Below are 25,379 nucleotides of genomic sequence, written 5' to 3' on the forward strand. Positions count from 1 at the left end.
CTAGACAAATTAGAGGATTGGGCCAAAAGAAACCTGATGAGGTTCAACAAGGACAAGTGCAGAGTCCTGCACCTAGGACGGAAGAATCCTATGCACTGCTACAGACTAGGGACTGAGTGGCTAGGTAGCAGTTCTGCAGAAAAGGACCTAGGGGTCACAGTGGACGAGAAGCTGGATATGAGTCAACAGTGTGCTCTTGTTGCCAAGAAGGCTAACGGCATTTTGGGCTGTATAAGTACGGCCATTGCCAGCAGATCGAGGGACGTGATCGTTCCCCTTTATTCGACATTGGTGAGGCCTCATCTGGAGTACTGTGTCCAGTTTTGGGCCCCACACTACAAGAAGGATGTGGAAAAATTGGAAAGAGTCCAGCGGAGGGCAACAAAAATGATTAGGGGTCTGGAGCGCATGACTTATGAGGAGAGGCTGAGGGAACTGGGATTGTTTAGTCTCCAGAAGAGAAGAATGAGGGGGGATTTGATAGCAGCCTTCAACTACCTGAAGGGGGGTTCCAAAGAGGATGGAACTCGGCTGTTCTCAATGGTGGCAGATGACAGAACAAGGAGCAATGGTCTCAAGTTGCAGTGGGGGAGATCTAGGTGGATATTAGGAAACACTATTTCACTAGGAGGGTGGTGAAGCACTGGAATGCGTTACCTAGGGAGGTGGTGGAGTCTCCTTCCTTGGAGGTTTTTAAGGCCCAGCTTGACAAAGCCCTGGCTGGGATGATTTAGTTGGGAATTGGTCCTGCTTTGAGCAGGGGGTTGGACTAGATGACCTCCTGAGGTCCCTTCCAACCCTGATATTCTATGATTCTATGATTCAAAAAAGAACTAGATAAATTCGTGGAGAATAGGTCCATCAATAGCTATTAGCCAGGATGGGCAGGAATGGTGTCCATAGCCTCTGTTTGCCAGAAGCTGGGAATGAGCGACAGGGGATGGAACACATGCTGATTACCTGTTCATTCCCTCTAGGGCACCTGGCACTAGCCACTGTCAGGAGACAGGTTACTGGGCTAGATGGACCTTTGGTCTGACCCAGTAGGGCCTTTCTTATGTAACGTTTACTGTTTTGTGCTTGACAAAGTTCTTTGAGAATTAAATGGATATTTCAAGAGATTGACAGCTGACATTTAAAAATGGTGCAGGTTCTGTCAGAGGCAGATGCTAATTTAAAACCTGAAAGGAGCAATTATATACAAAGTGAAGCAAATATTTAATTCAGTCCGTTTGCTGATGAATTCCAGATAGTATGGTGAATGATCTAGTCACCAAAGTTATAGTATGCAAGAACCTAAAAGAGTTAAAGGTTAAAAGTGCGTTTTTATGGGCACTTTACATAGTATAAAAGTTCAACAACTTTTAGAAAACTCAAGTGAAAGGATTCCTCAATCACACTCACTCCATCCAGCCTACTCCTCCCTCCCAGACAATGTTGCACTTTGAAATCTGAAGAAAAAAAATGAAAGATATATTTCCATTTCCTATTCAAGCAATCAATTTCTAGAAATCTACTGTTATTTTAACTTGTTATTCAGAGAGCTTTCCATTCTGAGACAATGTAACATAGCTCATTACCACTGACTACACTGACTCCGATCTTCTACCCCTCTCTACATATAATCCATGCCCAAGTCAAATTAATTCAAAACACATTCCAAAAAATTTAAAAACTCTGCTTTGTCTAACTCATGAAAACAGCTGTGTATTATTGTGGCCTAGGCTGTAGCGGCAGATAATTAGAGGGGTTTGGGGAGAGTTATGATTAAGTGTACTCTGAACAGAAGTCTCCTTTCCTCAGAAATAAGGCATTTTAAACTTTTTTCAAAGTTACCATCACTTATAGTTAGAACCTAAAGTAGGATCAGTATATAAGTCAGGCTTCATTTTGGCGAGAGACAACTGCTCATAGAAATTGAGTTCCATGAGGTACAACTTATTTCTATCCACGTATCTTTCCACAGGGGTATGGAAAACTTGCATTTATTTTCAAACATTAGGATGTCAAACCCGAAAGATCTTTTTTCTAATTGAAACTGAAAATTAGTGCTTGTCACATTTGCTGTGTTTGCTACGGTCTTCAATTTTTCACAATTGGAGAGGGCATACTATTAAGGTCCTAAATTAAAAGTAACATCCCATTACAAGCAGTCAATGGGGGTTTTGTAGGTGGTGCTCATTATTTAATACTGAAGCTTTTATAGAAAGCATTAGAAATAATGACAGGAAGGTTTGCATTAAAAACTGATTTCTCATCAATTACAAGGTATGCCTAGACTACTCTTTAATGAAACAATTCTGAAATACTTTTGCTCAGGTTTTAAATGAGTGTGAGGATATTTAAGAGTAGTACTAAGCTACATGCATTTTCACCACTCATGAGCATTTCTAACATTCCTTTCAATGGGGTCCATGCCTTACTGTTAGTCATAGCTGCTACCAGAAGTAAGAACTTCAAGTTGGTAGCTGCCAACTTGTTCAGCAGACATTTACACTTGTTCCTTTAATGTCCAATTTACAACCTTTCAGAAGAGGATCTTTCAAGAGACTGAACAGCATCACTAAGATAAAAATGAATTGTTTAACCATTAGCAGCATTATCTAACACTTGATCAAGTTTATGCTTTTTTCAATGTATTGGGGCTTTAGATTTTGTTAGATTTCCCCCCCCCCCACTCCATGCACTAAATTACTTCCAAACACTATAGTTACCAGCAAGCTTTAGTTTGAACACCAGAAATTTAATGAAAAACACAAAGCAACTTGTATTCCATTCCTCAGTTTCATGCTGCTAATGCTTAGTTTATGGGAAACTAGCATGAGTAATGCTGAAAGCCTCCCAGAATTTTCAGCATTGCATTTGCAGTAGAAACTGCTCACTGACATTTTGAAAAACATGTGCAACGACGAACTGAAAAGCTGTTTTACATCTCTTCCTCTCTGCAATACGTGGAGGGGGAATATCAGTTTCCAGAAGTAGTCATTCAAAATATTTGGGAAAAAACACAATATGAATAGTCCCTGTTTTCAGTTGCATTAACAGCTTCATTCTCTGGATGTTCACATTTCTGTATCCAAGAAGAGGCTTAGTTCGCAGGGAAGCAGTTGGTGGTAACAGAAGATATCCTTACTTTCTTAACTCCCCCACAGCCCCATGTTTTCTGCTTTGAAACAGCTATCATTACCATACTGATACAACAAATACACATAAAACCAGCTGTCTGGGACAGCATTTTTATTTAAAAATTGATATATAGAGACATAGCAGCATTTACGTAAAGGGTTTTTAAAAAGTCATCAAGTTGTAAGCCAACAGCTTGTAAAGAGGCTCTAAAATGTAGTCTTCCACAGCATTCTCAAGCCTATTTGCCCCCCTAAGGTGAAATCATCCCGGGATATCCAAAGACAGACAGACAGACAGACAGACAGACAGACAGACAGACAGACGCACACACACACACACACAGTTGCAGTTTTTAACTTCAAGCCTTTTTTTTGAACAGTTGGTCACATCAAGTATCACCTTCCTTAGCAGCATTTGGAGCACTCTTCGGCGTTCTTTTAAGTGGCTGGTGTACTTGATCCATTTATTTAAAATATCAATAGTTAATAAAAACTTTTTCATATAGAAGATTCTTCTGTCACAAAAAAATGCAAGTTTCCTTTTTAGAATCCATAAAAGCTTATAAACTTCACTGGCAGCATTTCCATAATGGAGCAGGATTCAGAACCAGCAAAAACAGGCACTTCAGCTAAATTGTCTCTGATGTAGACAGTTTGCAGTCATATCAGCTTCAGCCCAGTGGACTGTTTCTTACTACTCTGTGGTGGTGTGAGGACACCACTGGGTAAAGGAGAAGTCCTATTTTGCTCAGCCAACATGGCCTGTTTTGCTTGAGCTTTGTCCTGAACAAGTAAAAAAGGTAATGTTTAAGTTAGTGTGTTACAAAATCAACTTTCATATTCCAGCCATGCATATTAATAAAAGATGCAAAAGACTTGAGGTATTACTTAAATGCCCATTATGTTTCCAAAGCTATCATTTACACATTTAAACCTCTCTAGTTTGTTTTTACCAACCTATTATCCCTGACACCATACCACTGAAATTTCTTCAAAGCTAAGACTGCCTCTGAACAACCAGCTGATAGCAGAGTAAGTCTGAGAGTAACGCAGCAGTGCTAATTCTTCAATTTAGGTTATTTTCAAGTGTGCAGCTTTGCCTTAAAAGTATTACCAATGTGAGTTTAGAGTGCAATTTGGCAGGTTCCTATATCTACATTCTACTTGAATTATATTTTTGACCTACCAAACAACTTTACTGTAATAAGATGTATGTGTTATATCGCTAGTCAGACACTGTAAATCATGATAGATCAAAGTTAGCAGCATTTTGAATTCCCTTCATCAGTATTAGATATAGACCTTACAAGTGTATAAGAAAGCAGAATTTCAGTTGCTACTAAGCTTTAGAGGTGTTTTTATAATCTACTACATTTTAAATCAAAATCATTTTAATATAAAAGAATTAGTGAATAAAAGTTAACTCCAGTTTATGATACATGGAGCTGTAATTGCATCAAGCAAATATATTCTGACCCTTAAAACATTATTGCTTGACTTATTCAACTAGTCAATTGCTCGCAGACCTTGGGACCATAAGATATTGATCTTACTGGCCTATAGTGAGAATTTAGTCACTGGCGGAGGAAAAAAGCATTTAAAAATAAACCAAAAGCAGTCATCCAAATTGGGGACACGTTTTCTTTCCTAAAATTAGACGATTCTATCTTTCCAAACATAATGAGGAAACTCCATGCTCTATAATCCTTGTGAAGCATCCCAAAGTTGATACCAAGTTAGGGGAAAATCAAGCTAGAGGGATTTTGTTTATTTCTTTGACAAGTATCTGCAAGATGGTAGTATGTTTCTGACATAATCTATACAAATAAGTATCAAGTGCTCAGTGTATTATGCCATCACCAAGAGCCCACAATCTAAAGAGTGGCCCTTTTGTGCTAGGCATGGCACAAAAGATGACAGTCTCTGCCCAAAAGAACTTGCAACTTAAGCTCAAGTTTGTCATCAGCAGCACTCTTAAGTATAAGTCCTTAAATATATATTGTGTATCACTTCTTAAAGGCATTTAGTTTCTGAATTTGCTCTATCAGGTCACAAATTTAAAAAAAGCCTTGAAATTCCTACACTCTACAAGAGAATATAGTTTTTGCCTCTAGAGATTACAAAGTGAAGATTAAAAAAAAAAAAGCATACCAGCAAATCCAAGCTGTTTATATGTGTTTGTATATTGTGCAAATCTTCAGAAGCTATGCCTCTGAAGTGTTTGAGTTTGGAGCTTCCTGCTTCCCTGATAGCGATAGCAAATGGAACCATCCATTTTACACACTCTTCTATGTCATACCATTCATAACCTGGAAGGTAAAGATACTTTGGTGAGCCTTAGGTTAACCTACTTGTCAGACAAACATTTGCAACTAGAAAGCGTTAATTACCCGAAACCTTCTGCATCAGTTCAGATGAGGAGAAGTGGTACAAAGCAGAAGCAGCAAGTATTCCATATGTATATTCCAAGCAGCCAATATCGAGCACACAGAGATCCAAAAGCTACACAGGGAGAAGACAATCTCTTATTACAAATGACAAGTCTTAGCATGAGATGCATGGTGTTTGGGGATGAAGTCACCCTTACCTCTGCTATCTGTACAAAGATTTGCTGGGGATATTGTGGCAGCAACACCTCATAAAGCTCATTTAGATATGCAACTTGCATGTAAATATTTAGCCATGATACAACTGTCAGTGGATTTAAGTTCCAATTAAGAGCCTAAAAAAGATACATATAAAGTTGACAAAAATGTTAACGAAAATGTTAATATATGTAGCTTACTCTTTACATCATTACCTAGTGTTGGTGGGAGACTGCATTCCCATCTATGGTAGCAGTGCAAAGAAAACAATGTTCTTTTTCCTAGTGAAACTGAACTTTCCCCATGTAAAAAAACCTAACCAAACCATCTTATCTGTAACATTTGAGAAGTATGCATTTACTCCATCTTATAGGGCACTAGTTTTAACTACAGGAAAATATTACTCTACCAGAATATTACAACACTAATTGTAGCTCTCTGCTGTAGTCCACCACACAATGTTTTGGTCCTTACAGAAATGTAAACAATACTATTTTATTACTACCTTCATAATGATCAACTCCATGCTGAGGATTTCATCTTCTGCACAAGCTCCATCTGTAACATAAGCAAACTGGTGCAACTTTGGTGGATAGATTTCCTGAAAGATAAAAAGATCAAAAATATAATTCAAGTAGAATGTAGATATTCCACGTGTAAAAAAACTGAACATTTCAAGTTGTTTAAAACTAAAATCTCATGGGAGCCCAAGTGTTCGTGGACTCTCATGAATCATGGTAGTGATAAAAAATGGCTTTGCAAATAGCAAATTTCTTGTTCATAGTCTTCGTTTTCCATAATCAGTACAAGTGCAAAATAGAATTTGGCTGCAAGGGATACATTGCATGCTCTTATAGTTCATATCAAGATCTTCATGTCAGTTATTCCACCACCTCACAAATTCGCCTCTGCATACATGGAGAGATAACACCTGCATATTCCAAAAAATGTTTTATTAAAGGCTGAATATTGTGCCACCACATTTTCTAGGGGCCAGGTTCCAATCTTAGTCTGGGGGTCTATTTTTGTGTCACATTACAAGAGGATTAGCCCTCTAAAAGAAATATCATTATTAGGAACAACATGGCCAATGAGCTATTCTAATTTCCGAAATGTAGGATTATAAACCTGGTGTCCAATGCAGATGTGGTATGAGGATGTACCTCTAGAGGTTATGGGATATATCTAGCCTAAATCTGGCTTGCTAAAAGAGGCAGTGGGGAGAGGAAGAAACCGACATTAGCCCCAATTTAGCTCAACAATTTAAATGCTCTTTTAACATATCTGTTTTTTCAGACAAGTTGGCTTCCCCAACCCTTCCACTCAATTGAGCTTTACCTTACTCACACTTTAAAAAAAAAAAAAAAAATCTGATGAGGCCTTATGCTTTAGAAACAGAGCAAGGATGTGTGCCAAAGAATACCTTAAAGAATCAAACACATTCCAGAGATTTCTATTCATCTTCACCTTTAAGAGTTAAAACCAGGGAAAGTCACTTATTTTAATAGTCGAGTTATTCAAACAATTGAGGGATAACTCCTGAGTTATGTCATCTAGTTCCAATGTCAGTTATGCTCTTTATTGGTAGAGTACTTAGAAGTGGTCTCTGGATACAGAGGCCAAACTTAAAATCCAAGGTAACTAACTTGACCTCAGTTTTTGTATTTCCTATGAGTACAAAGGAATGGCAGATTCTGATGTAACCTTATATAGAGTAAAATGGGCCAGAGGGGGAATTGTAGCAAGAGTTGAGTCTTCTTTCTTCCCACAAACCTCTCCAAAAATTATTTCCCCCTCAAGGACTGCCATAAAGCAAAGATGTGCCCAGCACACAACAGAAGCAAGCATTTCCTTGCCACTCATGTTTCGGTAGAAGCGAAAGACTTTTACCTCAAGCTTTGCAGCTATGAATAAAGATGAAATGCCAATAAGCTGCAACAGTGTTTTTACAACATTTTGTTGTGTTGCCATAAACCGATCAAAGAAATCTTGTGCCAAGTAAAAAGTCTCTCTGTGAAGTTTGTAGACCTCACAAACCTGCAAGAGATAAACAGTAATGCATATTCATAAGGAAAACACACAGTACATAGAAGTCCTTTTAGGTATCAAAACAATTCATGTACCTGCAATGGGGGTTCTGTCTCAAACAGTGTATAACATTTAATAAGACAAATCTAGGGATATTTTTCATACAGTAGCTTTTAATATAAAGAGAGCTGAAATCAAATATGGGGTAAGAAGAGTGGTGGCATGTCCACACTACAGCCCTAAGATGACCTATGGTAGGTCAACTTGCAGCCGCCGCAGTGATGTCTTTCCATGGGACATCTGTGACCCTTCAATTCTAGTAATTACTGCAGTGACTGGTGCCAACTGAAGAGGAGCAGCATGAGGGGCTTAGAGACAGGGCTCTCAGCTCCACACAGCTCTCTCCGGGAGCCCAGCTGCCCCCCAGGCTTTTGCCTCCCTGCTCCCAGTCAGGAGTGGAGGAGCAGCTACCCGGGCTTTTCAGCTCCCTAAGCAGGGAGCCTCTGGGCAGTAGCCCAACTGGGAGTGGGGAGACAGAGGCAGCTGGGCTCTAACTGCCTGGCTTTCTTGTCAATTTTCACACATCTGCACAGAGGCTGCATTATCCTAACTACACTGACATAAGCCCAATAGAAGTGCTCTTATGGAAGTGGAGTTATGTCAGTGTAGAACGGCACTTACATTAGTGGGACAAGGCTGTAGTGTGTAAAACAAAAACCCCACACACGTGGGAAAGCACGTATGTTACAAGACCAGAGCATCAGGTCTTCATTTTCAAAAATATATAGCTTCCCCACAGTTCATAACGGAAAAAAAAATTCTCACAAGTTGGTTGTGACTGAGACAGAACTCTTCAGTCTTCTAAGCCAGTAGGTGGCCAACAGGAAGATACTGTGCAACAAGAATGTTTAAAAATAGCATCTTTTCAATTCTAAGATTATCATGTTAGAAACAGTTGTATATCATGTAGTATATGCTGAAACTATTAGAATTATGAAACATTAGGTGTTACATCAGGGTTCCCAACTTCTCTACACACACCGTCACTTCCCCTCCACCATAATTTCATCTTCATTTGTTTTGCTTTAGTCTAGAACACAAAATGCTGCAATAAAACATTTCATGTAAGTTCCAGGCAGAAGTAATCATTCACATTCACAGAGTTCAAGTTTGATAATTTCATATCTAATATAATGATAGTTTATCAATTGCACACTTGAAACTTGGAACCATTAAGTTCTACTTATTTGGTGCCAACACTCTGGTAAAATTTCTTGGATGTGCACTGAGTAAACAAGTTCCACTAATAGTCTGGTGCTTTATGCATAATGTAAAGTTCATGAAAATGCAGATCATACTAGGTATTTAGAAAAATCCATGTTATTCAAGACATCTCTATACCTACCTACAGCATGCTTAAAGTGTTAGCAAGAACAGCAAAGCTCACCTCCATTAGCCAGTCTAGAAGAATTGTTCGCATTTTAGGTTGCAAGAGAGGGTGCTTTTGCATATAATGTTGATCTCTCACATATGTCTGTTCTTTGTTTAGCATGTTTTTCCATACATCATCTCTATTTGCCCAGCTAAGGAAAAAATATAAACATGTTAAGTATCAACTGTTAAGTGGTGAATGGGACAGACAAAGAAGGGGGAATGAAATACAATTACCCCAGAATTGGTAGCGGTGAAGTTCTAGCTGGACTAAGTCTGAGGTGTACAAAATGAGAGAAGCCAATATTAACTGGCTCATCTTTATCTGGTGTGGGAATCAGCATATGGGGACTTTTCTGGACATCCTTATTCCAAGATGGCTATTAAAGGAAAGAAAAAAATGTTGCACTATAACTGTTTTTTTTAGTTTCTAGGGCTATTAATGCATACAGACTCCACACAAGACACATTACATCAGAGAGGTGATCACTCCTGTAGGCAGCTAAAATTCAGAACAAGTTTAAAGGTGTATTTTCACACTAAGAAAGACTTTCAATTGCTGATATTAAACAAGTCATTTACCTTCCATGTTTTGGGATTGAAGGGTCGCAGATGTCCCACAGAAAGACAAGTGTTCTATAAAGAGAGTTCTGTCGCTATGGAAGGAGATTTTGCATGAAAGTAGGATTTTTGTCTGGGAGTCGCATCTGCTTATTCCCCATCTGAAGTTCTAATCCCTTGGTTTATGGCATCACAATCCCAGCCAGCTTCCCTGGCCTAGGCCAGGCACTAATGATCCAAAACCAGCGGACCAAATTCAGTGATGAATGCTGGTCACATGCCACATGAGGGATGTTGCACATATGCTAAAAAGACAATCAAGGATTAGGACTCAGGTGAGGAATAGGCATATGGGATTCCCAGACAAAGAGCCTGCTTTTGTGCAAAATGTCCTTGGTAATGAACACAGAGGAGGAATGCTGATTTTGTTTTGTCTTTCAAGATTCAGAGGTTATTGACCGCTCATCTTGTGAAGATGGTTAAGCACAAAGCTAACACTTTGCTATCACTTCAGATATATGAAAATGACTTTGTATACATTTTGTTTGCCCAAGGATGTTCCCTCTTAGAAAACGAACAAACTCATAACTAGTCCATTCATACACAGAATAGATACTAACAAATCTGCAAATGTTAGACACCTGACATTCCAGCTATTATAACTTGTTATTTATGTATTTGGGACAGGACACAGACCTAACGCTACTTTCCTTTAAAGAAGGCTTATCTTGGCAAACTAGATTTTAAAAAAAGCAAGACATTGGTATAAAGTTATCACCTCAGTTCCTAAAGAAAGGCAGAACCCATTTTGCTTAGCCCAATGTTCTGAAAGTTCACAAAGTAATAAAATCCTATCACTATGAATAAGCACATTTATTTTTAACTAAAACTTGGCATTTGAGCCTAGTACTGGAGGCAGCCATCTTACTAAAAAGGGATGTAATCTGTATCAGTTGCAGGGTCAAAAAGCTTCAGCAAGTCCCCAACCTGCTTTAAATAGAATTCACTTGTTTTACAAGTTAAAAATAAAGACTTATGAATCAGTTTCCAAACCTGGGTTTTTCGTCTGCCTTTGTCACAACTGACAACACTTTCCAGCACTAGATTCAGAATGCTCATAACCACATTTTGGTTTATTCATAGTGAAAATTGCTTTGTACTATTTGAGCCACTGCCTGAAAAAGCTAGGCAGTTTTCCTCTTTAAAAAGAGGTCTCAAAATTGTGGATGCAAATCTATCACAGCCATGTGCACAGCTGTGTCCAAGATCCCAATGCTGTTTGTGTTACTATTCAACTGGGGGGAAAGATGTATCATTCTGATTAAGATGACAGTAGATTCCCTATGAACTGAAAGTTTGAAGTGTCACAGTGGCACTTAAGTTAATTTTTGTCCTTCCTCTAAGTTAGATTTTAGTCACACCTTGTTCTCCAATTACATGGCAGGCATGGATGACAGTCCTTTGAGCGCAGTTAATCAAACAGACTGTTAGATAAGAGCTGTAAGGAAGGAGAATTATATTATTTCTGTATAATGTGGCACATGCTCAGCACCTCAGAAAGACAAGGTCCCTGCCCCAAAGAGCTCACAACCTAAACATGTAGGCAAAACGAGGGCAAAGGGGAACAACAAAAGGCAATGCAATTCATCAGTGCACTGAAGTAAAGTGGGTGTTTTTAAATAAAAAAAGTAAACAAACCTCAACAGGATTGGAATGAGAGGACATGCTAGGGTTTAAGAGCAAAATGCTGTTTAAGAGTGAAATGATAGGTGAGGGGCTAGGTGTGGTCAGAGCAGCAAGTAAGGTAGATTCTCTTTAGAGGCAGCATTTTAGATAGGCTAAAGAGAAGCAAGATGGCTATCTAGCAAGCTAGTGAGGAGGAAGAGGCTATAGTCATTGCAGTGAGGGATTATTATTGCTTAGATAAGGGTTTTTGCAGTGGAAATTAAGTCGGCTACAGATTTTGTGACAGCACCAATTTCAGATGAGGAAATGTATCAAAAGAGTTGTATTACATCAACTGAGAGGATTGTCAGGTTGCCATTTGTGAAAAAATGGGTAAAGGCTTAGGTGGAAAAACTAGTTCAATTTTTGCCAAGCTTAGTTTAGGTTGGCATAAAGTTAATTGGTCCCCAAATCCTGGAGCTGCAATCAGCTCCTCTGCAGGGACCCCCGTATCCAGGATGGCAGGTGCAGCTGAAAATCTTGGTAGCGTAGCAAAGGAAATTCTATGGTTCGTGGGCTCCTCCAAAGGCACTCTGCAATGCTGGAGCAGGAGCTGAAGTGGGATGTAAGCCAAGACCATGATTCAGCAAGAAAGGGAAGCCAAAGGATCTAGTGTGGAAGAGGAGCGGTTTTATATGTGAGGTCCATGAAGTTCTTTGGCAAGGCTCAGATACTGCTATGATGGCTGCGGTAAAAAACCTGTATTTTATTTATATGCTACCTATATCAACAGAAAGGAGGAGTTGGAGAATTCAAGAAAGTTAATGGCTTGGCGGTCATAGGACAAAAAAGAAAAAAAAAAAGCAAAGGCAGAAGGCAGATGAAGAACTCTATCCATGAGTGAACAAGCAGCAATGCACAGCTCCAAATAAAGTCTAGACCAGGCTGTACGTAGGAGGTTGACTCAGAACTACTGAGGGAAAGAGGAAATAAGAAGATTGGATGGATTGTCAGCATGGAAGCTGAAGTTACCAAACATGAAGGTGGGATCAGAAGAGAAAGAGGGATATATACTTAGCCCTTCCCCCCCCCCAAACCCAGCAGGTGCTAGAAACTAGTGCCTGAAGCCAAGTGTTAGGAATAATGCTGTTCTCCTGCAATTTGCCTACAGAAAGTGACACGTAATGTAATTCTAATTAGTTTCATTCACTGAGGGCACTAGGTTCTCAACCAGCAGGCCCGTGGACCGCTTGCAACCCAATCAGCATACAGCTGCGACCCATGTGACATCCTCAGAGCCATACAGGCAGTAGATGTGGCCCACAATGATAAGTAGGTTGAGAACCACTGCACTAGAGTCAAGTATTACGGAACAGGAAAGATATACAAGGCAGTTCTACCAGCCAGCTTCAAAAAGTGAAGAGAAATGTTAAAGAAGTCAGACAAGGGAAGGAATCGTGATTAACGCTTCAATTCCCAACCCTAAATTTGATAATCCACATAATTTATATCAAAGATTACGTTGGCTACTAAACTCACTATCCGGGTCTCCCTGTGGTATGTTATGTGAAAAAATAATCCCAGTTTAAAGGACTTTTGTTTCACAAGACATCCTGCTAATGTATCAACACTCAGGGTAGGTATGACCAAAATTAGACTGAGAATGGTGAACAGTGCCTGTTATCTTACTTCAAAACCAAATACAGAATTTCTGCAGTACTCTGCTTCCATCAGCCTAAGAGAACCACCCTTTCATCACATAAAGGGTAACTGCATCCTAATTAAAAGCTCAGGCCTGATGTTCAACAGAAACAAACTAATGAATTGGGTATTAACATGCCACAAGTGGGATGTGACATTGCTAATTTATACATGGAGCAAAATGGAGCTTCAACTAGTATACAATAATTTATTTAATGCAAAAAGCCACGTGGTGTATGTTGCACGGGATTTACGGCTACTTGAACACTGAAGTTTGCTCTGCTATTATTGTGCATCATCTTGCTTTCTCACTAGAAAACATACTAGCTTGCTCTACTCCTGGTGGAACTGCACACAGTCTCATTAGTGGCCTATGGCAATTTGGATCAGAGAATAGCTTGTGTCACACCACAGGCCGAAGAGCTGCTGCTGTGCAACCAAATGTTAGCTTCATGGATTTGTCAAAGGATAACTTTTATAACAAAGTATCCACAGAATCTTCTCAATGTACAGACTGATACTCAGGTACCTCTTTTATTTATGAACTACAGAGTTGCAGGGCCTTATCAGTGCCAAGTGGGTTTCTAAGTCTTTAATTTACACTTCAGGAATTGGCGTTTTAACTGCATTTCAATATAACAATCATTCATGAAGGAACTGTCCCAGAATCTATTAAAAAAAAAAAATCTGATTTTCATGTTAAGACAGGACTGTAATTCCATTTCTAGTTCTGGAATAAGGAGAGTTACAGTAAGAGCATTTTATGCTAAACATTTCAACTTTATTTCTACTGCCATTTTGGGGAGAGGGGATAAATACTTGGGTACATGTTATTAGAGTTTATTTTAGTAAGTAGCTACTGTGTAATATTAAAAAAAAAAAAACCACCTCAAATTGAGGGATGCTTTTTGGGAGGAGGGATAAAAGGAATTGTAATGAAGGACAGACAGCTCCCCCTTGTCAAAAGTGAGAAATTAGTTTAATATACTGCATAAAAGGAAAACAGACGGGAAGGAGAGATCCCCTCATTAAATGCTCACCATTTGAACCCTGCTTAATATGTTGAGCGATAACTAGTATATGCGGTTGCAACAAGCAGAGACCATTCCAAACAATGATGTCCATCTGTTATGTAGCACTTCAGTCTTCAAATTTGCAGTTGCCACTTCTGGTTAGATGTACCACATTATGCATAAGTAGGGCCCTACCAAATTCACGGTCATAGGATTTTAAAAATAATAAATTTCATTATTTCAGCTATTTAAATCTGAAATTTCATGGTGTTGTAATTGTAGGGGTCCTGACCCAAAAAGGAGTTGTGTGGTTGGGGGTGTGCGGGGGGAGTCTTGCAAGGTTATTATAGGGAGGATTGCGCTACTTCTACCTTTACTTCTGCACTGCTGCTGGAAGCGGTGCTGCCTTCAGAGGTTGGCAGCTGGAGAGAGGCGGTTGCTGGCCTGGAGCCTAGCTCTGAAGGCAGAGCCACTGCCAGCACTAGCGCAGGAGTAAGGATGGCATGGGATGGTATTGCCACCCTTACTTCTGCACTGCTGCCTGCAGACCTAGGGCCTCATTCAGCAGCCACTGCTGTCCAGTCACCCAGCTCTGAAGGGCAGAAGTAAATGATGGCATGGTATGGGATTGCCACCCTTACTTCTGCGCTGCTGCTGGCGGGGCGCTGCCTTCAGAGCTGGGTGACTGGCCAACAGCCACCATTCTCTGGCCGCCCTGCTCTGAAAAGCACAGAAGTAAGGGTGGCAATACCGCAACCCCCCTAAAATAGCCTTGTGACACTCCCCCCAACTCCCTTTTGTGTCATGACCCCCAATTTGAGAAACGCTGGTCTCCCCAGTGAAATCTGTATAGTATAGGGTAAAAGCACATAAAAGACCAGATTTCACAGTCTGTGACGTGTTTTTCATGGCCGTGAATTTGGTAGGGCCCTATGCATAAGTAACCCTATTACTGAATGAACAGGGTACTGTATTCCCCACCTATGACTTTTGTAGCTTAAATATCCTCCTACATGTGCATTAATTAGCTGAAGTCCTAACAAGGAAGAGCATGTATGTATATTCTATTACTTCATGCCTCAGCCAAATTTAATCTGCACATACCTTAAAGGTGTACAGTAAGTGCAACCTCACAAACTCAGTACACATCTCATATTGTGTATGAAAGTGTGGGGCAATAACTGATAGCATACCCAAGTTTGTGGAACAAAGGAAGAATAGAAGTGGAATGGAAGAATGGAACAAACAAATGAAGTTTAGAATACTACTGTTTCAAAATCAAAATTAAGTTCTCTTAATATTATCACAGGGAGATTTAGAAAGCTAGCACTGCCTGCTAAGGACATTGTTTCTCCTCCCCATCTCCACTCCTCCTAGGCCAGTTAGTGCAGTCTATCTGAACAACCCCTAGTGCCTTTATAGGGATGACTATGCCTTACCTAGAAGCTTCAGTCCCAGCAATGCCACTGAAGTGTACATCCCCTAGTACAGAACATAAAATTTCCAAACCCTAACTGTGCACCTTTTGATTTTTTGGCACTCAGACAACATTCAGTGTTACAGCAACAACAAATCATTTATGGGCAGGAGGAGAAATACAGATGTCCTCTTTTCCACATTCATATTTAAAGTAGGGTGACAGCTGCAAGAGGGTCCAAACTGTCAATTATATGGAAGTGGATAGGACATGTGTCCTAGGCTTCAGTCCTGCAGTGTACAACTCTCTAATGAAGTAAATGGGGTTCTGTGCAGCTATCTACTCATGCAAAAGTAAGGCCTTAATACATGAAGCCCATGCAAACCCAGGACATTTAGTCATGCTAGAGTAATACCACAAGAATTCAGACTGACCTCATCTGTTTTATGACGATGTTAAAGATCCCATGTCACCTTGTGTAAATTGAGGGGGTTTCTCTTAGTGTTCCTGGACAAAAGTCTCCCCTCCCCCATTACCATGCAGCATGCTAGTGGTGATGTAGGTATAGAGTTTGTGAAATGCTCTAAGTTCCAAGAAAACTATATAAATTAAAAATACTACAGTAATATCAGTAACTATGTATCCACAGCCAAATCAATTACCTGGCTTTCATATTGCTTTTTCTTGTTCATTTCCATTTTAGCAATTTCTTCATCAGGATCCTGTAAGAACTACAGTGGGGAGAAAAGAAAAGAGAGCCATGTGCTAACAAGAATACAGACTCCAGGCCAAAATCTGCCGCTCTGAGTCACACTGGTGTAAACCCAGTTGTTACTCCAGGCACATAGAAACATAGAATATCAGGACGCCCGTGTGACAGAGCACAGCACTTGACCCAGTTACTATACACTCAAAATGCCACATGGACATTCACAATCCAGCAAGGGCACAAGAGGCCATGGTCCAAATATTTCAGCAGAGAAAATCCACATTTACACTGGAATGACAGAGCAGGACTTGGCCCTAGAGGATCAAAGTGAGCCATTTTGTACTTACAGTGGCCACATCAGCTTTCCTCTTTCGGGCTCGCATGGCAAGATCAGCAGCACCCTCACCCTTGGAGGGAACCTTCTCATCCACGTAGTCACTGCCAAGAAACAGAGATACAGGGCCATAAACCCCTCGAGGGAGTCTCCTCTGGGATCTGCCTAATGGAGACCGTGGCCTACCCCACTTCCACCCCCACACGCCCTGCAGGGGGCTGGGGAGAGACTCACCTCTCCCTGCGCATGGTGCCTGGATGGGACGGGGTGAGGCTGGCTCCGACCCTAGGAGGAGGGAAAGGCAGAGGGTTAGGGGGGCAGGTCACCGCCTCACAAAGGCGAAGGCGGCAGCAGCTGCAGCTCCCCAGCCCCACAAAGGGCTGCGGACGCGCGCGGTGGGGGGGGGGCGGTGGCCCTCATCGCCGGGTGGGGGGACCTGAGCGGAGTCCGCCGGGGTCGGATGCGGGGTGCGTTGGGGCCGGGGGCATCGGATGGGGCCGGGACCTCCCCCTAACTGGGGCACCTCCAGGAAATGGCCGAGGGGGAGCCCCGGGCACAAGCACCCGATCCTCACCGCCCACCCCCGCCTTACCCCGGGGACAGGGTGCCCGGGACGCGCAAGCCCTGTGTAAGGCGCTGCCCGGCGGCTACGGACGGGGCGCGGGGCAGGGCGGGCGGGGAGCGAGGCGCGGGCGGGCTCCGCTGGGCGCCTCCTGCCTCACAGCGCGGTCGCTCCCGTCCCTGCGCAGAGAGCGGCCCCGGCCGAGCGGGACATTTAAATTAGAGGGCGCGGGGCCTCCTCCCTTACCCGGCCCGCACACGTGGCCCCGCGCGGGGCACCGCCGGGACCCGGCCGGGGCGGGGTCTGCGCGGGGAGGCGGCGGGGCGCAGGGGGCTGGGCCCGGGGGCAGGAGGAGAGGCGCGGGGGCCAGGCTGCGCGGCCACCCGGCTCGGCGGGCAGCCGGCTCGGGCGGGGCCTGCGGGCGCAGGGGAGGAGCCGGCGGCCCAGACGCGGAAGCGGGGGGGAAGCAGCGTGGCTTCCCCTGGATGTAAACAAGGCGGCCGGGCCGGGCCGAGGGGGTCGCACCGCGGGGCTTCCCCGAGAGGCCCTGCCCAGGTAACGGGGAGCGGCCGGGGGAGGGCTGAGGGCCGGCCGCTCCCCGCGTTGGGAGGGGAAGAGCCCGGGGGGAACTGACTGGGGCAGGCGGCCCGGCCGAGCTTCATAGCGCCTGCCTGGGTGGGCTGTTTGCCTGCCCTAGGTCAGTACATCCCGACTTTCCACTTTGGGAAGCTCCTGAGCTTTAAATCGCGTCTCTTCCCTTCCCATGGATTGCCGCAGTCACACTGGGCTGTACCTCTCAGTAACGAACCACATGAGTGTTCAGAGCTTGCCCCTCGAGACTGACCGTCACCCCCTGTCTGTTTTTCCATAGGTCATGACGTTTCTGAAGCTCTTTGGGCGATTAAAATCAGTTGTCATTGGGATGGTGCATGTGGGGGCATTGCCAGGTAAAAAAAAAAGAGTTTTTATATTGATTGCAGCTCAGATAAACCTGTGTCCAGTGAGTCAGATTTAAGAAATACCTCACTGACCTATGTTTGCTATTTCTCAACATCCAAGAAGGCACAGAAGAGAACTGGGCCGGACCTAGCTTATCGACATTTTTCCACACTATCCACCTTGCTGCCTCTTTCCTACCTCCATATGTCTGTAATCTAGCAAGGTAGAAATGCACTATGCACCATATGATCACAACATAGCAGGTGATGTTATGTGTAACCAGAGCCAGTCTTTGCATAGGAGTGCGCTCCCTGGACTTTACTTAAGTTGCACAAGTTTGTTGGCTGGATTTGCTCTGCTGTCCAGAACGTTAGAGTAGGTGACATTTTATGAGATCCCCATCCGGCCCTGGCAGAGCCGGACATTTAAGCTCCCACACCCCGAGCCCTTGGGAAGGGAGCCAGAAGAACTGCAGTCCCTGTTGTTGTTGTGTGGAGTTTTTTGTTTGTTTTGTTGTTGTTGTTTTAAGGGAATATTGGAAGTTAACCTTGTTGCTGAGCTCACCATTCCCATGGAGGGAAGATGATGGAGAGTGACTGGGGGGAACTGAGAATTTATGGGAGGGAGTGGGAGACAAAAGATCAGGGTTTCTTGTCAGGATACAGTGACCGTGACTTAGCTGGAAGCCCAATAGCTGAGATGAGCATGCAGGTTTTTCACTGGGACATTTGCCCTTGACTTCACAATGGAGCATCTGTAATATTAGCTAGTCAGTGTCAGGCAAATTCTTCAAGCCCTGCCCAGAGTGATCTTATGGCTGTGGCAGACAAATTGAAGGTGAGCACGCAGTAGGCTCAGTATTTTTAGAGTGGCTTCTGAGTTTGGTTGCCCAGTTTCTGACACCTACAGCCTGATTTTCAGAGATGCCGAATGCCTCTTCTGTTGGAATTGTGAGTGTTCAGCACCTCTGAAAATAAAGCCTAAAGTTAGAGGACACTTGAAAGTTTTTGGACTCCATCTTACCTATAGGGAGAACAGACAGAAAAACAACAGACTTCACTGCTTTTTGTCTGTTACTTATCAATGAGTTATTTTGCAATAGTTTACTATTGTAGTTGTATCTCCGTGTCTTGGATACAGTCCTGTGTACTGAGAACCTTCCTTTTAGCACTAATGCAGTCTTTAAATTGTCTCCTGTGCATCATTCCTGTTTGTGTGCCTCTGGGAAAATTGGCATGCAAGACTCAACCTCCACTTCTCATGAATCATTGGAGTATCCCTACCAAGGATCCCTTCCTGTCAATTTCTTTGGTCTTCTTCGTATTAATTTCCCGTCACTGGTGCAGAGTAGTTGCCTGTGACATTGCCACAGATTGAAATACATGTATTGTCACTGGTAAAGAATGAGGTGTGATCACAATTACAGGCAAAAATGACAAGCTAAGTGCTGGTCTGCTTCAGTGTAAGGTTACGTTTGATATTCCTGAAGTATAAGGGCTTTTAAACCAGTTTTAGGAACTCAGTAGTAAAAGCATGTCAATCAAGTTCTACTAGGGACAAGATACCATTAAGGTATGAGACATTATGCAACAGCCTACTACTCACATTATTTACTCTGGCAATTTGTGCCTACTTTGGCATTTCTGTCAATGCTTGCAATAATCTTAATCTAACTCTGACTTTGTTTTGATTTCTGCTTGTATCATGGCATATAACATTATTGTTCTTTGCAGGGACACCACGGAGCAGTTTGCCATTGACCCAGATCACTGATAAAGCCTGTCATGAGGCTGAGATTTACAAGGATGCTGGAGTTGTAAGTTTCATTTTTCATCCTTCTATTTTAATTTTTGAATAAAGATATTGCTATGTCAGAATACAACAGATCTTGCTTCTGGGGAGCTAATATTTTCAAGATCACATTTATATTAGAGTTCTTGCCAAAACCTGGATCCAGACTGACATGCAGATTGTTAGAAGGTGTTTGAAATTCAGTCCTAGATCCACATTTTGCAGATGGCCTCAATTTCTGTAATAGTCTAGATCTCAGTATTCCTGAGCTTTGAAAGAATCTGGATCAGCACTTTGCAGCTCAGGGCCAATCACATAAGCATATCTACAATCAACTCCTAGAAGAATCAGACCAGTTAAGGAAGTTAGATTGTCATCTCTTGTTTTGTGTTTGTACAGTGCCTACCACATGGGTTCCTGTTCCATAAATAGGTCTCTTAGGCACTATGATAACACAAATATTAATTAATATGATTAAGAAAAGTTGGTTATTGCCAAAAATCTAGTCAACTCTGTTCTTTAATAAAATTGCTCAACCGGTCTGACAAAGTGGTATATTTGTTTGCCCTACATATTGTATTTTAATATAATTAAAGTGCTCTGTTTTGTGGACTCACTGGAGAATGGAGTATGCCCAGGCAGCAGATCAAGCACCTCCACTTCCCCTCTAAGCAGATTCAACCTGTTCTGGTTGTGCTGGCCCCTTTGTAGTATATATTATGCAGGGTACAAAAAGCACCTGTGTCTGTTTCTGCTAAGTATAACCCTTCCATGACATACCCCTGGAAGTAAGTGCTCTTCTACTTTGCATATCTAGAAGAGAAGATCTGAAAGGCCAGTCTCAGCCAAAGGCAACAAAATGCAGGTACTAGTGACTGAATTTCTATGGACCTCAGGTGTTGTAGTAATTTCCATAGTTCAGCAGATTTTTAACAGGGTGCATGTCCTTTTAAAAGGTCAGGGTATGTTTTAAACATTTCATTGTGCTCTGTATCCATGTGTTGCTGCACTTTTTGCTTTGACTTGACTGGAGTGCAAGTTTCTGGCATGGCAATGATGCAGGGTCTCAGTGACTGGGCTTTAAACAGGGCTTAAATGGATAAATAGTCACTCCGTGAACTACTTTTATTTTCTGCATAACATTCTGAATATGTTTATTTTTATATAGTATCATAAATTCACATGGTACTTTATAGTCAGAGTAAGATTGAATCTAAGAGCATAATCTTAAATTACAGAAAGCTAGAAATGAGATGCAGAACAACATTTAATGTAAAGAAGAACGTGCAGAGTATTGGATAAACTAGAAGGAGTCATGGTAAAAGTGGGGAAGGAGAGCAGGGTGCATGAAAGTGAAAGAATGAGATGAAAGGGAGTATTAAGAAGAAATCTGTGAGAAGTAGAAGCCATGTCAGTTGTAAGTGGGCACGAGGTTATGTGTGGCCTTGAAGGCAGAGACCAAAGTAGAATTTGAGATGTTAAAAACTTACGCCCAAACCATGCGAACTGCTCCATGGAGGTAGATCTCTGTGCCTACAAAGAGGGCCATTGGCTTCGCAGAGTTTACCCATGCAGAGTTTTCTGGACTGATGCCTCAGACTATAAGATAGTTGAGGCAGGATTGATGGGTTTTGGGGGTTTTTTCCGTCTTCTACAGCAAGGGTTCTGAACCTTTTTCTTTCTGAGGCTCCCCCCAACATGCTATAAAAACTCCACAGCCCACCTGTACCACAACTGTTTTTCTGCATATCTAGTAGATTAAAAGATGTATTAAATTGATAGTTATACAGTTAAACACACACATATATAATATAAAAAAAGGATAAAATAGGCACAAAAATAAAAAAACTGAATATTATTTTTGTTTTATTTACTTAGTGTAAATCTGGCAGGGTGCGGGCTTCGTCTTGAGGCCCAAGCGGCGGGACGCGGGCTTTGGCTCCTTAGTCTCTGCCCTGCACCCCAGTGAGTCTAGCGCCGGCCCTGAAACCTGCTTGCGGACTCCCAGTTGAGATCTGCCATTCTACAGCACAAACCACTCTGAGCACTTACTGAAAATACGACAGGAAATAAGTGACAGAATTAAGGCAACTAGAGTGTGATGTGGTTAGAATGGCAGGAGAGGAAAAAGACTAGCAGTAGGGCTTTGTGTAGAATGGACGGGGTAAAGAAGCTACAGATTAACATTGTGGTAGAGGGTTTGGGTACAAAAGTAATCTGTAGTTCTCTTAAAGCCACTGTCACACATTCCATTATTTGACTATACTACTGGAGCTTAAACGAACATTTAGCAGGGGGAATTTTGTTTCCCTTATGTAAGGAGTTACACATTGAGGCCTTTAGGGACAAAACTGAAACAGCATCAAAAATACATTTTAAAAAATCTGATGAAGAAAATATATACACTTAAATATAACTCCCTTCGTTGGCCTCAGTTTTAGAACACCTTCAGCAATTTTAGATAAGTCACTAGTATTAATATATGAGTTTGTTAAAAAAAAAATTGTTTAGTTTTTGCCTTTCTTTGCTGGATCCTCAATTCCCCTTCTTCAATTAATGTAACAAATCCTGGACTGACTGGGCTGCCATAATTTGCAGTATCAAAATTGCTAAACTCTTCACTTGCAAGCTTTAAAACTCGCTCTGTAGATAGATGAAAGGTTAATGCAGTAATTTCTCTGCATATTAAATCTTATATTCACTCCTAAGTAGAAGTAAGAGCACAAACATTCCATGTAGCATTCACAAGTGCAGTAATTCCAAAGTTGAACATTTGAAATAGGCTTTACAGTTGAAACACCTTATAGCATTGTGATTGGAACACCAAACACATGAGAACTCTGAAAAACAATGAAAACCACACACCTGCTCTTTTGATAACGAGGGTCAGAAATAGCTGTGACTATCAATAAGGAGGTTGTTATAAAATTGTGCTGAGAACCCTGATAATGCTTTCCTTCTGCTACCCTATATCACTTGCACCATTTTCTTTAGCACTTCGAGTGGTATACTGGTTCTCATGATACTTCAAAGGATTCCTGGTTTCTGGATATTGAGAGAGCACTCAACTCCTCCAAACTCAGCTTCCTCTGGGGAGGCAAGGAATCTATTGTCTCTCTCCCCCAGGGGGACTTGGGGTGAATGGTTAGACTGCCTCTTCACTTCTCTTGAAGGGTCCTGATGGTTCTCCTCTCCCACTAGAAGATGGATGTTCTTTAGTGCCTCAGACACTGGGAGTGTTGCTCAAATCTACCCAACTGCTGTCTGGCAACTACCTATTGATAATTACTTGTTTACATAGGCAAGAGTGCCCTGTGTACCCAAGCCAATCAAGAATTTAGTATCTATGGGATAGAATCAGAAGTCCTGAACAATAGCTATGGGTCTTCATAAAAGGCCGTCCCCCTTTGATCCCCTACATCATTTTCATATAATTATTTCCTCCATGCTAAGAATCATCACAATATTGTAACGTTTCTCTGGCTAAGTTAATTGGACATAACTGCTTTTGAGCTAGCTGATCTTGAAGCAGCACCATCTATCATAGGCATTCCTAACGTGCCCATTACCATGGTAGGAAATTGACAAGATCAGCTGGCAGGCTTTACCACTGAAGTGACTCTTCCTCTTTTGGAAGAGGCGCTTACACAGCAACAATTCAAGGCCCCATCAACCCTACTGCAGAAGTTGGATTTTAAGATTCATACTTTGGTCACCCACTAGGAAACATAGGATGTTACCACTATTGCTTATGAACTCTATCTACAATAGACCTTTTAGCAAGCATTTCTCACTAGGGCTATCACCACTCCCATTGTAGATAAGGCTTTCGTGACTTCAAGGCTGGGAATTGTTAAGATTGCTTAGTGTAGACAAAGCTACAGACAGTTTTAAATTTTCAAAGCACTCTATATACACATCATTGATTAAAAGAAGTCCTGCATCTTTAGAAGGTGACTTGCCCAGTCCATTAGCAGTTTTTTAACATAATAAATATGAAGGATTTATAATGTTGGAGCACAATAATGAAGACAAGTGAGTGCTCGGATAGGAGGCCATCTGTGCTGAAAAATATCAAATACCATGTTCTTGTATTGCCAAATAACCAGGTTGTCTACACAAGATTTTATAAGTGACAGATTCTGAGACTTTAAGGTCTCTGCAATTTTTCCAGTGTTCTGCTTTCATTTTAAGAAAGTGTTTATAGCAAAAATACAGGGTTCACAATGTAAATCACTGGACTTATGTTAACTCAGCCTCACAGAAAGCTTCTACATTGAAACAACAAAGGTTCAAGTTTTCCTTCTTCACATCATTTACTTTCATTAACAGTTACTTTCATCACCTAGTTGAGACTATTTAAATACTAAAATGAAGTACAGGCAGTTTAAAAATACAGCAAAATACTCAGCATGAGGACATTGCTAAAGAAACATTGACTATGTTGTTGTCATGCTTTTTACCCATATAGTTTCCCAAACAAGTCTTTCTTGTCGCACTGGCTCCTTGAAAAGAATTTGGGGTTCTTCCTACCTCCTTTGTACTTGGAAAGTTTTACATCTATATGCCTAATTTGTATTAGTTTTTTGGCAGTGAAAAATGAGCACCTAGCCATATTTTTAACTGCTGTTAAAAGCTGCTGCATGGATATGGCAAGGAATGATGGTTGGAGTCTTAGGGTATGTCTACACCCAGCCGCTAGTTCGGCGGCTGGGAATCGAAGTTCCGGGTTCGATTTATCGCGTCTGGTCTGGACGCGATATATCGATCCCGGAAGCGCTCGCCGTCGACTGCGGTACTCCAGCTCGGCGAGAGGAGTACCGCGGAGTCGACGGGGAGCCTGCCTGCCGCGTGTGGACCGCGTCTGAACCGCGGTAAGTTCGAACTAAGGTATGTCGACTTCAGCTACGTTATTCACGTAGCTGAAGTTGCGTACCTTAGTTCGAAGTTGGGGGTTAGTGTAGACCAGGCCTAAGTGGAACCTGCACTTTAGCATAGAGAGAAGTCTTTGTAAGTATCCTTTACTCCTGAGGGAATTCTGAACCCCTGCACACAGAGAATTCATGTCCCTCGCAGATTCCCCTTCCTACCTGGTAGAAAATAGATTTTGCCAGGGAAGTGCTGCAATTACTCCTTTCGCCCACCAGAGACTGCTGTGGCATGAAAAGAAAGGGCAGATGACTCTGGGCCAAGCAGCCAGCCATGGAGAGGGAGGCAGCAATGGCTGCCTTCCTCAGAGCGCCCTGCCCGCAGGGCCAGGTGAGGAGGCACAGGACATGGGGGGAGGACGAGGACAGACTGAGGCACATGGTGCTGCTAGGGGGTCACCTAGACTGGGGTTCAGAAGGGCTAGTGGAGGCCACAGGAGCTATTTGTGTGACACCATTGGGCCAGGGGCTGAACGGGAGTGGAGGTTCAGGGACACATGGAGATGGGGGAGGAGGGGTGGCTGAGTGGGAGTTCGGGGACACATGAGGATGGGGGCAGCAGGGTGGCTGAGTGGGGGTGCAGGGACGTT

The 25,379-nt window shown here is 42.2% G+C and overlaps 2 protein-coding genes across 2 annotated transcripts in view; one reads left to right on the top strand and one right to left on the bottom strand.

Annotated features, from left to right (window-relative positions):
* Positions 1–3,227: 3,227 nt before the first annotated feature.
* CCNE1 (cyclin E1) lies at positions 3,228–16,657 on the bottom strand. The gene is made up of 10 exons (XM_065416583.1): positions 16,583–16,657; positions 16,189–16,257; positions 9,407–9,549; positions 9,186–9,321; positions 7,601–7,747; positions 6,216–6,311; positions 5,713–5,847; positions 5,516–5,627; positions 5,277–5,434; positions 3,228–3,908 (listed from the first exon to the last, which is right to left on the bottom strand). Exons 1-10 carry the CDS (start codon positions 16,616–16,618, stop codon positions 3,786–3,788), a joined length of 1,155 nt encoding a protein of 384 aa, XP_065272655.1. The 5' UTR covers positions 16,619–16,657; the 3' UTR covers positions 3,228–3,785.
* Positions 16,658–17,651: 994 nt separating this feature from the next.
* Positions 17,652–25,379, top strand: part of LOC135888836 (uncharacterized protein F13E9.13, mitochondrial-like) — a 40,952-nt gene continuing 33,224 nt past the window's right edge. The window contains exons 1-3 of the mRNA XM_065416624.1: positions 17,652–17,686; positions 18,003–18,078; positions 19,804–19,886. Coding sequence (XP_065272696.1) covers positions 18,006–18,078; positions 19,804–19,886 — 156 coding nt within the window. The 5' untranslated portion in view covers positions 17,652–17,686; positions 18,003–18,005. The remainder of the gene's footprint in view (positions 17,687–18,002; positions 18,079–19,803; positions 19,887–25,379) is intronic.

The sequence above is a fragment of the Emys orbicularis genome, chromosome 14, assembly GCF_028017835.1.
Source record: "Emys orbicularis isolate rEmyOrb1 chromosome 14, rEmyOrb1.hap1, whole genome shotgun sequence".
NCBI classification, from domain to species: domain Eukaryota; kingdom Metazoa; phylum Chordata; order Testudines; family Emydidae; genus Emys; species Emys orbicularis.

What these genes read in the sequence shown, in the direction of transcription:
- CCNE1 (XM_065416583.1), bottom strand. Translation starts at nt 16,618, where the DNA reads ATGCGAGCCCGAAAGAGGAAAGCTGATGTGGCCACT. An exon ending in TGGAGTTGATCATTATGAAG is followed by an intron (nt 5,848 to 6,215) that starts GTAGTAATAAAA and finishes TATCTTTTTTAG; the next exon opens with GCTCTTAATTGGAACTTAAA. An exon ending in ACTGATGCAGAAGGTTTCGG is followed by an intron (nt 5,435 to 5,515) that starts GTAATTAACGCT and finishes TTTACCTTCCAG; the next exon opens with GTTATGAATGGTATGACATA.